Here is a 14,510-nt window from a genome sequence, read left to right as displayed (position 1 = left end):
CCTGGCAAGACTGGCTTATGGAGTGTCCCTGACCCAATCCTAGGGATAAGAGCATACATCTTATAGGACACTCCTGGAAAGCAACTACAGCCAGCAAGGAGTATTGGGAGGGTCAGAAACACACCCCAGCTGGATGGGGAGGCACATGCGCTCCAGAGTGAATCCATTTGGGCAAATCTTGATGAGTTACTCATAAGCTACTTTGGTAAAAATTGCTCAGATCCCCTAAGTCTCAGCTTCTTCACCTATACGTAGACAAAATAATCAACTGTGTCCATCTCCTGATCAAAGTCTCTGACAACTTCCCATCACAATATAATAAAACCTTGACTTCCCCTCTTCTTTCCTCACTCCCCACAGCCACCTGGACCTCTGCTGCTCCTTAGACCACACCAAGACTGGGCCTGCCTCAAGACCTTCGCATTTGTTCTTCCCACTCCCCAGAATGATCTTGGTATGCCAATTTCACTGCTGTATTATTCACAATTGCCAAAATATGGAGACAATCGAAATGTCCATCAACAGATGAATGGATAAACAAAATATGGTACATACCATGGAGTTCTTATACATGCTACACCATGGATGAGCCTTGCAAACATGCTGAGTAAAATAAGCCTGGCACAAAATGACAAATATCATATGATCCACCTATGTGAGGTACAGGCAAGAAGAGACATATTTATAGACACAGAAAGTAGATTAGAATTTTCCAGGGGCTGGGGAGAAGACTTTCTCTTTGGGATGATTAAAAAAAAAAAAAAAAAGTTCTGTAAGTAGTGATGTTTGTACAACATGGTGGATGTAGTGAGTTCCATTGAATTGTACACATAAAAGTGGTAAAAATGGCAAATTTTAAGTTTTATGTGTGTTTTTATCCCAATTAAAACAAATGATAATGTAATATATCAAAATCATTGAATTGTATACTCTAAATAGGCAAATTATATGTTATGTGAACTTTATCTAATAAATTTTAATAAATTTCTTAAATGAGGAAACAGATTTTCAAAAAAATATATATATAAATTTATATAAAGCACAAGGAGCCCTTCAAAAAATGAAAACCTTATTAAGGTGTTGAGAAAAAAATGAGGGAAGAACCAATAGCTATTCCTTTATGTGTGTGTGTATATGTATACACACACACACACACACACACACATTCCCATACACACACACACATTCCCTCATTTTATGTATACACACACACACACACACACACATTCCCCCCCCCACACACACATTCCCTCATTTTATGTATACACACACACATAAAGGAATAGCTATTGGTTCTTCCCTCATTTTTTTCTCAACACCTTAATAAGGTTTTCATTTTTTGAAGGGCTCCTTGTGCTTTATATAAATTAATTGAAATAAAAACAAAGAAACAAACAAACAAACTACATCTTCTAGATGACCTTTAAAGATGGGCTCTTTCAGCCAGAGAGAATTGGTGCCTTGTTCAAACTTTTCACGGAGAAATGTGGGGTGACAAAAATTTCACAGGTCAGCTTCTCTTCATCTGGTCCTATGTCAGCCTCAATGCTCTACTTGGTCCTGCAAACACTCTGATGCTAGATTTAGAAATGTGGCTGAAACGGACCATCTGAAATATATGCATGCAAATGACCTGTATCCATATACTCTTCATATGGTTAAAATTATCCTTTGACCAAAAATGTACGTCTTATATGAAATGCAGAGTTTTCAAAACTAACAGGCAAATACATTGGAAATATAAATTTGTAACTGGAATGGTTACCTACGTCCCTGTGGATTTCTTAATGAATGTGCTAGCAAGAGGATGTGGGCCAAAGAAACTTTTGAATTTGAAAAATCTTCAAGATTTTTGCTTTGTTTGAGAACTGTATAAACATCCTTTGGTGGGAGTAAGTATATATGTTATTCCAATAAAACCACTTTACTCAGTCAATGTTAGGCATGACCTCTGCCTTCCTCTAAGAACTCTGCAGCTGCTAGGAGAGATTTTTTTTACTGAAGGCACTTTGTGATCCTAGGCTGAGGTGCATTTATAAAAGGGGGGGTTGAGAGTGGGATTTAAAAATGATATCCTTGGGGTACCTGGGTGCTCAGTCAGTTCAGAGGCCAACTCTTGGTTTTGGCTCAGGTCATGATCTCAGGCTCTGTGCTCATCAGGGAGTCTGCTTGAGGATTCTCTCTCTCCCTCTCTCTCTGTTCCTCCTGCTTGTGCCCTTACTCTTTCAAATAAATAAATAAATAAATAAATCTTTAAAAAAAAAAAACAAAAATGACATCTTTGGTCAGGACATGGGCAATATGTTTCTGCCATGATGATCCAGAGGAACACTCCACACTCTTAAGGTCCTGGTGGGGTTGGTTCTAGTCTCTGGAAGAGATAAAGGACACATGATGGGTCTCCTCTCATGGCAAAGAGAAAGCAGAGTTCAATATTATTGGGTATTTAACTATCCTGGATCAAAGATGAAAGGGATATTTAAGGGATCCCTGGGTGGCGCAGCGGTTTGGCGCCTGCCTTTGGCCCAGGGCGTGATCCTGGAGACCCGGGATCGAATCCCACGTCAGGCTCCCGGTGCATGGAGCCTGCTTCTCCCTCTGCCTATGTCTCTGCCTCTCTCTCTCTCTCTCTATCAAAAATAAATAAAAATTAAAAAAAAAAGAAAGGGATATTTAAGACTATGAACCAAAAAAAAAAAAAAACAGTATTTGTAATGGCTTTGATCTTTGGTTATCAGTAATAATTTCTTCTTAAAAATTTTAAAACCAACTACTATTCACCTTGGAATATGTTTTGGAAAACCAAGCACATGCTCAGATGCTGAAAAGAAAGGCAGCAGCTGATGCATCTGCTGACACAGAGACCCAAATCACTAGTGGAGGCGTGACAATGTCCTGGAAGTGCCAGTGGATATGCGGAGTTCTGAAATAATTTGTCAGACTTGTTAGGAGCACTCTGTTGGTACTGGCCTCTCTATTTCTAGGAAGATAATTTCTTATATTACAGGAGCTGGCAAATTTGAGAATAAAACAAAAGAATTATCTATCAACCTTAAGGAAGATGCTCATTTCCTTGCTGTGCCAGATATAGTTCACTGGTGATATTAATAATGGGAATAACAAAATAGCTATAATTTATTAAGTGTTTTCTAATTTTTAGAACCAATCTCTCCTCATATGTTATTTCATTTGACATATAAAATCTATATTGATTGCCTTTATTTCACCAGTAAGGAAAGTGCCTCGGAAATATTAATTTGCCTAAAGTTAAATAGCTAGAAATTGGCAAAGGTCTTTTGGGCCCAAACTCCAGGCTTTTTGCACTATGCCATGCTGTACTTGTTTCTAATGTGAAAGGTTGTACTCTATCATGTCCCTCTTGAACAGATAGTCTATTTTAAATTCATCCTCTGATTGGGTTCATTGAAGTGTCAGAAATTTGAAGTGACAAAGTATAGGAGCTATGACCTTTAACACATTCTGGCTATTTGTTTTTTCCAGTGTTCTGTAACTAAAGTTCATTCTTTCTCTCTATAATTAAGATGTTCTGAACTGTCAGGAACAGAAGGATGGGTCACTTGCTTGATTAGCTACCAGTGAAAGACTGGATACAAGATTAGCATGAATGACCTTGAAATATCTCTTTCATGCCTTGGATAATTTAATGTGTCTTTTAAAATAAACATTAAATACTTATGTAAAATCTTTAACAATAATGAAAAATATAAGAAATAAGGATAATAGTCCCTGCCCCATCCCAGCAGACTTACTTCCTTGTATGTATTGTGTGGAAATATAGTCGCAAATGAGATCAAACTACATTATGTTGTACTGTGACTTGGTGTTTTCTTAGCAATGTATGTTTGCTATCTCTTTTTATTTTGAGAGAGAGAATGTGTATGTGAGTGGGAGCTTGATCTCATGACCCCAAGATCATGACCTGAGCTGAAATCAAGAGTCAGATGCTTAGCTTAACTGACTGAGCCACCCAGGTTCCCCTACATTAGCTCTTGACATTAGCACTTACGTATTTGTCTCATTCTTTCCAAATAATTATGCTTATACCATGGCATGGTTGGAGTGTGATTTATTTAATGTTCTCTTGGTAGTCATTTATGTAGTCTCAATTATGAAAAAAAAACAAACCCTGAAATGATGAAATGACTTTTAGTAGGTATACAAGTTTATCTGTGGGATAAATTCCTTAAAGCAGACTAAAGACATATATTAAGTTTGATAGATATGGCCCAAATATCTTCCAAATAATTCCTTGCTGGAAATTTTTCTTTCCAGCAATGGTGCATAAGAACATTTTTGTAGCCAATCAGTAATATTGGACATTATCAACTTTCTAAACCTTTGTAATAATATTATATGATTTTTGGTTGCATTTCTATATATTAATAACAAAGTCACAGAAAGAGAAATAAAAAAATTCTTCTTATAATTTCCCCCTAAAGAATGAAATGCCATGCAATAAACTTAACCAAGGAGGTGAAAGATCTATACTCTGAAAACTGTAAAACATTAATAAAAGAAACTGAAGATGACACAAACAAATGGAAAGATACCCTGTGCTCATGGATTGGAAACATTCATATGGATAAAATGTCCATACTACCCAAAGCAACCTACAGATTCAATGCAATCTCTATGAAAATACCAACAGCATTTTTCACAGAACCAGAGTAACCCCAAGATTGGCATGGAACCTCAAAAGACCCCAAACAGTTAAACTAATCTTTAGAAAGGTATCATAATCCCAGATTTTAAGATATGCTACAAAGCTGTGGTAATCAAAATAATGTGGTCCCGGCACATAAATAGACATATAGATTAAGAGAACAGAATAGAGATCCCAGAGATAAACCCATGCTTATAATAGTCAATCTACAAAAAAGAAGGCAAGAATATACAATGAGGAAAAGACAGTCTCTTCAGTAAATGGTGCTGGGAAAACTAGACAGCTACCTGCAGAATAAAACTGGATCATTTCCTTACACTGACTCTACATGGATGAAAGATCTAAATGTGAGACATGAAACCATAAAAATCCTAAAAGAAAAATAGGCAGTAATTTCTTTGACATTGTCCTTAGCAAAATTTTTCTAGATATGTTATCTTAGGCAAGGGAAACAAAAGTAAAAATAAACTATTGGGACTACAACAAAACAATAAGGTTTTACACAGCAAAGGAAACCATCAACAAAACAAAAAGGCAACCTACTGAATAGGAGAAAGATATTTGCAAATGATACATCCAATAACAGGTTGAAATCCAAAATATATAAAGAACTTACGCAACTCAACACCAAAAAATCAAATAATCTGGTTAAAAAACGGGCAGAGAACCTGAATAGACATTTTCCCAAATAACAGATACAGATGCCAAACACATGAAAAGATGCTCCACATCACTAATCATCAGAGAAATGCAAACCAAAACTCAATGAAATATCTTGTATCTGTCAGAATGGCTAGAATCAAAAAGACCAGAAATAACCAGCGGTAAGGATGTGGAGAAAAAGGAACTCTCTTGCACTATTGGTGGCAATGTAAATTGGTGCAGCCACTGTGGAAAACAATATGGAGGTCCCTCAAAAAATTAAAAATAGAAATACCATATGACCTAGTAATCCCACTACTATTTTCTCAAAGAAAATTAAGGGGGTGAAAAATATGCACCCCTATGTTTACTGTAGCAATATTTATAACAGCCAAGTATGGAAGCAACCCATACAAAGAAGAAAATGAAAATAGTCTGTAATTATACCATCCTGAGATAAGTATTAACATTTGATGTTCGTTTTGAATCCTTTTAAAAGTTATATTATGACCATTAGCCATATCATTAAACATTACTTGAAAACATCATTTTAAATAGCTACATAATGTCATAAATGGATGTATTATAACTCATTTAACTCTCTCCTTATTTGATGGCATTTAGGTTATTTCTAATATTTCTGCTGTGAAATACTGCTATCATATACATTTTGATATATAAATCTCTTCTTGAGTTTCTGCTTCCTCAGAATAAATTCCTGAGATTCTCTCAGGAGCTGATAAGATGACAGGGTTCCATGCGTGTCTATCAGGACTTGGAAAACTGTCCCACGTTCACTGGGCTACAAACTGAGACTATTTTTTTTTAAATTTTTTATTTATCTACGATAGTCACACACACACACACACACACAGAGAGAGAGAGGCAGAGACACAGGCAGAGGGAGAAGCAGGCTCTATGCACCGGGAGCCCAACGTGGGATTCGATCCCGGGTCTCCAGGATCGCGCCCTGGGCCAAAGGCAGGCACCAAACTGCTGCGCCACCCAGGGATCCCTATTTTTCTTTTTTAAATCATAGCCAATCAACTCCAGAGGGTCTGTGTTCTTGAACAGTCTCTATGATTTACCCATCCATTCATCACTCTTCCATCCACCCACTCTCCCACCCTAGGAGGCACAGTGTGGTACTAGGAACAGGTCTCTGGAGCTGGGCTGTGTAGGTCTGTACCCTGGCATCACCACCACTTTGTAGCTGTGCACCTTATTTGACTTACTTGACATCTCCATGCCTCAGTTTTATCACCTATAAAATGAGGTTATTTCTAATATTTCTATGAGTATTAAATGAATCAATATAGGTAAAACCCTTCATCAATGCAGGGCACACAGGAAATGCTATGTTCATCTTAGCTATTATCATCCTTGCTGATACATATAAATGCTGAAAAATAGCTCCAAGTTAAGACACCAAGATATTTCAGAGGCAATCTCTGGGTGGTGTATGTTTTTTTTCTTTATATTATTATGTTTTCCAAATTTCATATTCCACAAATGCCAGGGTATTAGAGGGAGATTTTGTTAGACTATTTATTCCTTAACCTTGCTTCCAGAATACTCCTCTCTCTCCCTTTATTAAGGCAAATGAACCAACCAGCCAACTCCACCAGCAGCAGTCATCTTGGTAAAGGAGAAAACCTTAGGATGAAATCACATGTTAACAATGGGTAGGGCAAAAACAAACAAACAAACAAACAAACAAACAAACAAAACAATGGGTAGGGCAGGAAGACAGGACAGCCATCACGCCATCACGGAGCACCAGACAGCCTACCCCAGATGTAATTTAGGGGAAAGAAACTGAATCGTAAACACTTGAGTTTTCCACTAGGTGCAAAAAAACCTAATCCTAACTGACAGAGGTGGGTTAACACACTAACTTATTTATTTGAGCATTTCTTTTTTGTATTTTACCTTTTGTATTCCACAGGGATTTTGAGTTAAATTTGACTACCTTCTGGAATGTTTATTTATTTATTTTTTTAATTTATTTATGATAGTCACAGAGAGAGAGAGAGAGAGAGGCAGAGACACAGGCGGAGGGAGAAGCAGGCTCCATGCACCGGGAGCCTGATGTGGGATTCGATCCCGGGTCTCCAAGATCGCGCCCTGGGCCAAAGGCAGGCGCCAAACCGCTGCGCCACCCAGGGATCCCCTGGAATGTTTAAATCATAGGGCAAGAAACCAAAGCTGACAAGAGCATGCTTGCCTTCCTGGTTTTGTACCCACAAACCCAGAGGTCCTTCCAGAGACTGTGGTCCCTTCCCAGAAGGTAATGAGAGGAGGGGGGAAGCAGTGAAACAGAGAAGGGGGACCCTCCAAAATAGGCCAGGGTTGGAGGTCTGTAACTGTCTGCTGCCTGGCAGTTCCACGGGCATTGGTAGGACCCCAGAGAAGCTACAATGACGCCCAGGGGCTCCCAGGCTTGCCAGAGGAGTCCAGATGCCGGGTTGGCAGAGGGGTAGCAAAATCACAGGACTCCAGGGAGCCTGTGAAATGGACATGTGAGAGGTGAAAGGCCTCTCTGTTCAGATCCCACATAAGCTCCAGCTTCTGGTTTTACCCTGGAATGGGGACCCAAGAGCTACTGTCAAACATTTGGCCAGCCAGGCTGGCTGAGGGTCTGGGGTCAGGTTTGTTTTAATTTAAAGAAATAGATATTTCCTGCATAACTGAGATTCATGCTTGCTGTACTATCTTTTATGAAATTTGGTACCTTATAAACATCAAATTGCTTGTGATAAGCCTTACATGTGGTTGCAATGAATCTCAAGATGGTAACAGAACAACACTCATTTCAGGGAACGGCGATCCCAAAGCCAAGCGCCTGTGCCCCTCTATTCATCACTGTGTGAGGCTGGATCTTGCTTTTTCCTCTCTGAGGGGTCACTTCACACAGATGCCACTCTGTTCTGTGCAGGATAGGGAAGGAATTTCTGCAGCTGTCACAGCTCAAGTCCACTCCCATCTTTATAAAACCCATTTTGTTTGGATGTTTTCAAACTCCCCCAAAATAAAAAACAAAAAACAAAACAAAACAAAACAAAACAAAACAAAATAAAACCCTTTAATTGCTTTCAAAGGAAAGGCTCCCTTGAAGCATGTGGAATTAAGGGGGCTCATTTCAACTGAATGTAGTTGTCTGAGGACAGGGGTCCCTGAGAAATGCTGAGCCAGTCTGATCCCAGCTGGCAGAGCAGACCCTTATAACAAGTCCGGGAGATAACTCGATGGGAGTTTTTGACAAAATAAGGTTTCAAGCTCTTGACATCGAAGTAAATAATGAGTTTTTACTCATTACCCAACTCATCTGGGTTATCACTCAGGGAGACTCTCTCTCCTCATCTCCTGTTGTTATCTTTTAAACTTTGTCTAGGGTGAACAAAGGCCATCAGCCTGCTCTCCTGCCCCTGCAGGGTACAGATGTTTCTCTTTTACTAATCTTTCCTCCCTGAGGTGATGCTTGCGAAGGGAGGGAGAGCACTGGCTCAGTGCAGAAGTGGGACCCAGGCCAGCATCTAGCAGCTTTGGTTCACCCACCGCAATGGGCAACGGGATCCGTTAACTGAGTGGTACCTGAGGAGAATGAGCTTATTGGTAGCAGGAGCACAGAGCAATAGGTCTGTAATTTGGAAAGACAGACCAACTCCTAATTGGTAAAAATACTGGGGAGGTCACTAGGGTGAAAAAGAAAATGACTAACTCAGTTATGGACAATTACTAAAAATTATATTCGGAGGGATGCCCAGGTGGCTTAGTGGTCTAGCATCTGCCTTGGACTCAGGTTGTGATCCTGGGGTCCTGGGATCGAGGCACGCATCGGGCTCCCTGCAGGAAGCCTGTCTTTCCCTCTGCCTATGTCTCTGCCTCTCCATGTGTGTCTCTCATGAATAAACAAATAGAATCTTTAAAAAATAAAATAAAATTAACTTAAATTAAAAATATTATTTTCGGAAACAACCAAAATATTTTGAAGTCTCTCTTTTTAATGTATTGATTCCTATATGTAAAAATAAATGAAAAAAAAAAAATAAATGTCACATCAAGTTGGGTCTGATGGGACATTTTACTGGCCTTTAAAACTTGAGCAGTTTGCAACATCAAATTCTACAAAAGACTTTGCTAGGATTTATATTTCCTAATTCTTATTGGAGAGGCAGGACCTTTGAGAGCCAATCTTTACCAATATGACAACTCATTTATCTGGAATTATTGGGGATGTTGTTGATAAATATGAAGTCATCTGAAAGTTAGATCTTACATATTTAAATTCTGAAATTTCTGCAGCTGAATTGTTTTTATGGTTTTAATTTTATTTATTTATTTATGTATTTATGTATTTCTTTATTTAGGGGGGAGAGAGAGGGAGAGAGAGAATCTTAAGTAGACTCCATACCCAGCACAGAGCCCAATGTAGGGCTCAATCTCATCACCCTGAGATCATGACCTGAGCTGAAATCAAGAGATAGATGCTTAACTAACTGAGCCACCCAGGTGCCCCAAGATTATGTTAATTTTAATAGAAGGCCTCAAATGTAATTTTACCATTTTTGATTCAAGGTCACCATTACTGCAACCAGTAGCAGTGCTGTAATGTGACAAACAGTTGTTCTTTGGGATCACTGATGTTTGCTGGCCTGTCTGCCTTGGCACCAGGGGCACCAGGCTGGTCAGAACAGGCTGCTGAGCATCTCTCCATGTGAACATTACTAGCTGAGAAGAAGCACAGGCTCAGATGCTCTACCAAACCCCCTCAAAGGGAAGCGAACATTCCTTCCAACTCAGGCTTTGTCCGCAACTTACTTCTTCAGCCCACGAACTATTTCACATGTTAAGGGACCAAAGACCAAGCTTATGAATCTACAGTCAATACGTATTTATTGAGAATAAGGCATGCATATCTTGAGGCCTCTAGTTCAGAGCACAGTGAAGTTTCTCTATAAATGTTGACTGATGAAACGTGTGTGAGTGTGTGTGAGAGTATATGTGTGTGTGTGTGAGAGAGAGAGAAACAGGGAGAGAGGAAGAGATATACAAAACATATAGTAGCAATGCTCCATAAAACAATGACAAATTTAATGTTGGTAGCATAAAAGATATTAGGGAGAAACAATTTTTAGAAGAGTATTTAGACATTATCTTAGTCTTTCAACAAAATTAATTTTATATATGCATGTGTTCCTTTGCACAAATCAAATATCCCAACCTTATTTTTGTATCTAATTCCAAAAGGAAAAGTATTGAGAAAAAAATGTTGAGCAGCCTTAAAAATAGGTATTTTCATATCTCAAAAAGAATCAGCACAGTTAGGAAAGCTGAGGAGTTTTATGTGTCTCTTTATAATCTCTAGATAGGTTGAGAAGTCCAGGATTATTTTTCCAGGATTAAAAGTTCTATAGATCTGCTGGTGCTTACAGTTTTGGATCATTCTCATATTAGAAAATGTCCTTCCTTAAGTACACTGGAATTAAAACGTGTTTTTTTTGTGTCCCTTTAACAAAGGACAATTTGGTCAGTTTCTTAAAGATACTGATTAAACTATCTCTTAACTGTACAGGAATTAGCTTCTACCAAGTTCCAATAACTGGGCTAGACTTTTTTTTGTATATGTGTGTGATGTGTTCTTTGTTGGGAGACCGACTACGTGCTAGACATGGTTGGAGCATGCAAGGAACTGAAAGTACAGAGGGGAGAAGGTGGATGTGTTCACAAGTAACTCTGGCAGATGTGGTAAAGTGCAACAATGCACACACGCTCAAAACTCAGTGGTGGAAGAACAAATGGCGATCTTGACTTTCAACAGTTACGTGTTCATTCTCAGGGCTAGTCCCTTCTATGTGAGCACAAGCCCAGCAAAGTCCATCCACGTCTGTGGTCAAGAGACCCTTGAATGTCAGGGGAAGGAACAGGTGACCACCAGGAGTCAGGCACTCAGTTATTTCTGCCTTAAGTGTTTTGTACCCATTAATTGCTTTCTTTCTGTAGTACTGTGAGACAATAGAAAAAAAAATATGTATATTGGTCTCTGCCCGTTTCCTGGCAGAGCTCATCAAATCCTTAGAATTTCCTAAGTGATATGACCCCTAGAAGCACCTCTTGTTCTAGTATATGGCTTTGACCTCATCCTGACTCCTAAATCCCTTGTAAATGTCTAAGTGATAAGGGAAACTAGGAACATCTTTTGTTCTAAGGAGGTGACTCTGGGTGGGCTGCTGGATGGGGACTAATCACACCGTGCTGTGATGAGATGCTGGAATATCACACTTTGGAAGTTCAGGGGAATTCACGCAGCCTGCATGTGATTCAAGACCTCACTGAAAATAGTTCATGTGTTGATATACCAGAAGTGCATTGCTTCGTGATTTTTAGACGCCAACGTGTAGAAAGAAGCATAATGAGAACTCAGTGTTTTGAGAGTCAGAAATGGTGATTTTGCTTTGGTCAGCAGCAGCTTGCTCTACTGCAGTAACCTCTCATTCTTTACTCTGCACCATCTCCATCTATCAGCCTCGCAGCATCCCAGCTGCCTGCAACTCAAACCACCTCCAGTAAGTCTTCTATTGCCCTGGGAGTCAGTAGGATGTTTTGAGCACTTCAAGCCCCAGGCACGATGGGAATCTCCCACTTCAGCAGAATGCTCTGAATACCCTTACGGACTGTTGTAGCCAAGGCCCGTTTACAAACCTGAGCAGAAGGTAGAAGCGAAGCTCTGGAGCGCGGCGTCCACCTCCTCCACGCCGGGCAGGGCCAGCAGGCGGGGCAGGAGGCTCTCCAGGGCCTGCAGGAACAGCCTGGCGCTGTGCTGGTCCGCCTCCTGGTTCTTGAGCAGTTTCAGGGACAGGGCGGCAGTCCGCAGGGACCGGTGGCCCAGGCAGTCCCGCGGGGTCTGCTCCTCCTCGGCCAGGGAGCCGTTGTCCGACCCGATGTCCGACACGTCCGACCTCCCCGAGTCCTTCTCGGCGGCCATCGAGTACTGATCACAGGAGTCGAATTCTGTCCGCGACAGGTCTTGGTCATCGACGCTGAAGTTGCTCTCGCTGTACCTGGAGCCGAAGGGCCGCATCCTGCAGTCCACCGACAGGAAGTTGGTTATGTCGGGGAAGGCGACCGTGTGGCTTCGCTGCACCACGTCGGGCTGGTCCACGGCCTCGGGCTCCGGCGCCTTGCCCGGCGGCTCCCTGCTCTCGGGCGCGGCCGGCGACCTGAGGCTGCTCTTGGGATGCTCCGGGCGCTCCTCGGGCGGCGTCCGGCCCCCGGCGCCCTCCAGCGCGGTCTGGCCCGTGTCGGTGGTCACGCTGATGCTGATGTCGGGGCTCCGCTCGCTGCCCGGCTCCCACGGCGTGTGCTCCGAGGACAGGACGCGCCGCTGCCAGCGGAAGTCGGCCTCGTTGATCTCCACGGAGTCCCGGCTCCACTCGGCGCCGTCCCTCAGCTCCTCCAGGCGCAGCAGCAGCAGCTGGACCTGGCCTTCGCCCAAGCCCTTGCCCCGGCTGAGCTCGTCCAAGGCCCCGAGCAGGGTGCAGACGCAGGACACGGCGGCGTGGCACGCCTCGATGCCGCCCTTGATGCACGCCTCCGTCATGCCATCCATGATGCTGGCGCCCAAAGGAGAGAACGAGAGCGTAAGAAGCACTGGCCAGGGCTCCCCCCGAACAAGACGCGACAGCCCGGTCAACGGCTCACTGGTCAACACAGATCCTCTGAGCTACACGGGACCAACACGCGCAGGCTGGCACAGGGAAACACCCAGGAAAAGCGGCCCACCTTGAATCCCACTCTCTCTCGGTTGGCCGGCTTATCTGGACACACACAAAAATTCCAGATGGGAATTTATGATCCCCACAAGGACGGGCACTGAATAATCTCACTTTTGTATTACGCTCAGTTTTTCAGAAAGAAAGTAGTTATGATGGCTATATGATGGCTATATGACAATATAGTAGTTAGGATGCTCTATATGGACACCCTCCATAAAAATAAACACATTCCCGAACAGATGGATGTGAATACAACTATCACAAATCAGATAACACTCAGTTTTTGGTGGTGGTGGTGGGGCTACGTGAAAGGCAATCTTACAGTTATATAGTACTGTGATTCATAAAGTGTTTCCCTAAAGTAACCCCAATGAATAATTGTACATTTCATTTTGCACCCTGGGTTTATGTTTAGTCATATGAAAATATGGAAAGCACATGGTTATAATACATTGAAATAAGACCTCTCATATGGCTTGTGGGAACATTATTAGTCAATAACATTCCATAAAATGCAGGTTCATAAAAATTTCAGGGCTTTAAAAACAAGGTCAAATGTATTCAGAGCAGCAGTCTTCACCAAGCAATAATAGATGGAAAAGGGGAATGTAGCATACAGTTTGAGAAGATCCAGATGAGACTTTCTTTTTGAAATTGATCTTTTTCTAGATTCTGATTCAGTGGAGCTGGGTCCTGCCAAATCACAGAGACGCTGTGGGCTTCCGAGAAGCTTTAAGAAAAAGGAAAAACAACAACAACAACAACAGTACGGTGAGTATCATAAAAAAGCACAAGGTTTTAAAATTGTGAGATCAAATAAGCATGTGATACACTCTAAAGAAAAAAACACAACCATCTGTAATTACAAATCTTAATAAAACTGATCTAGTATTCCTCTTGTCACCAAGTACACATTGGGTTTCCAGCTCCACATTCAGGACTGGCTTAGACAAAGCAAATTCTCTAAGGGATTGTTTCAAAAAATTTTATAGCACATAACTATAAAGCACTTGAATCTATGGTCTTTACTGAGAATGACCTATAATTTAACATCCCTGTAGTCTGTCTCATTTTTCTATCAAAGCTGGTTAGCTTCAAAAACTGGACTGATCAAGTGTATGAGGAACATTCTCCAGGACAGATCATGTTAAGGCACAAAATAAGTCTTAAATTTAAGATAACTAAAATCATATCAAGCATATTTTCTAACCACATTGGCATGAAACTAGAAATTACTTACATTAAAAAGTAAAAACCGGAAAGTATACAAATATGTGAAGATTAAAGAACATGCTACCAAAGAACTAATGGGTCAAAAAAGAAATGAAAAAAAAAAAAAAAACCCTTGAGATCCAGAAAAAAAAAAAAAAAAGGATGTATAACATCCCAAAGTTTAAGGGATGGAGCAA

General features: G+C 41.0%; 1 protein-coding gene across 7 annotated transcripts in view; it reads right to left on the bottom strand.

The window, feature by feature from the left end:
• ARFGEF3 (ARFGEF family member 3) overlaps positions 1-14,510 on the bottom strand; it is a 177,290-nt gene that overhangs the window by 58,883 nt on the left and 103,897 nt on the right. For all 7 annotated transcript variants that reach the window (XM_041744802.1, XM_041744803.1, XM_041744804.1 and 4 more), the window contains 2 exons: positions 13,719-13,831; positions 12,029-12,939 (listed from right to left, as the gene is read on the bottom strand). In XM_041744802.1, the coding sequence (XP_041600736.1) occupies positions 12,029-12,939; positions 13,719-13,831 (1,024 nt within the window). The remainder of the gene's footprint in view (positions 1-12,028; positions 12,940-13,718; positions 13,832-14,510) is intronic.

This window comes from Vulpes lagopus, chromosome 2 (genome assembly GCF_018345385.1).
Source record: "Vulpes lagopus strain Blue_001 chromosome 2, ASM1834538v1, whole genome shotgun sequence".
Taxonomy (NCBI): domain Eukaryota; kingdom Metazoa; phylum Chordata; class Mammalia; order Carnivora; family Canidae; genus Vulpes; species Vulpes lagopus.
This window is presented reverse-complemented; position numbering and strand designations above follow the sequence as displayed.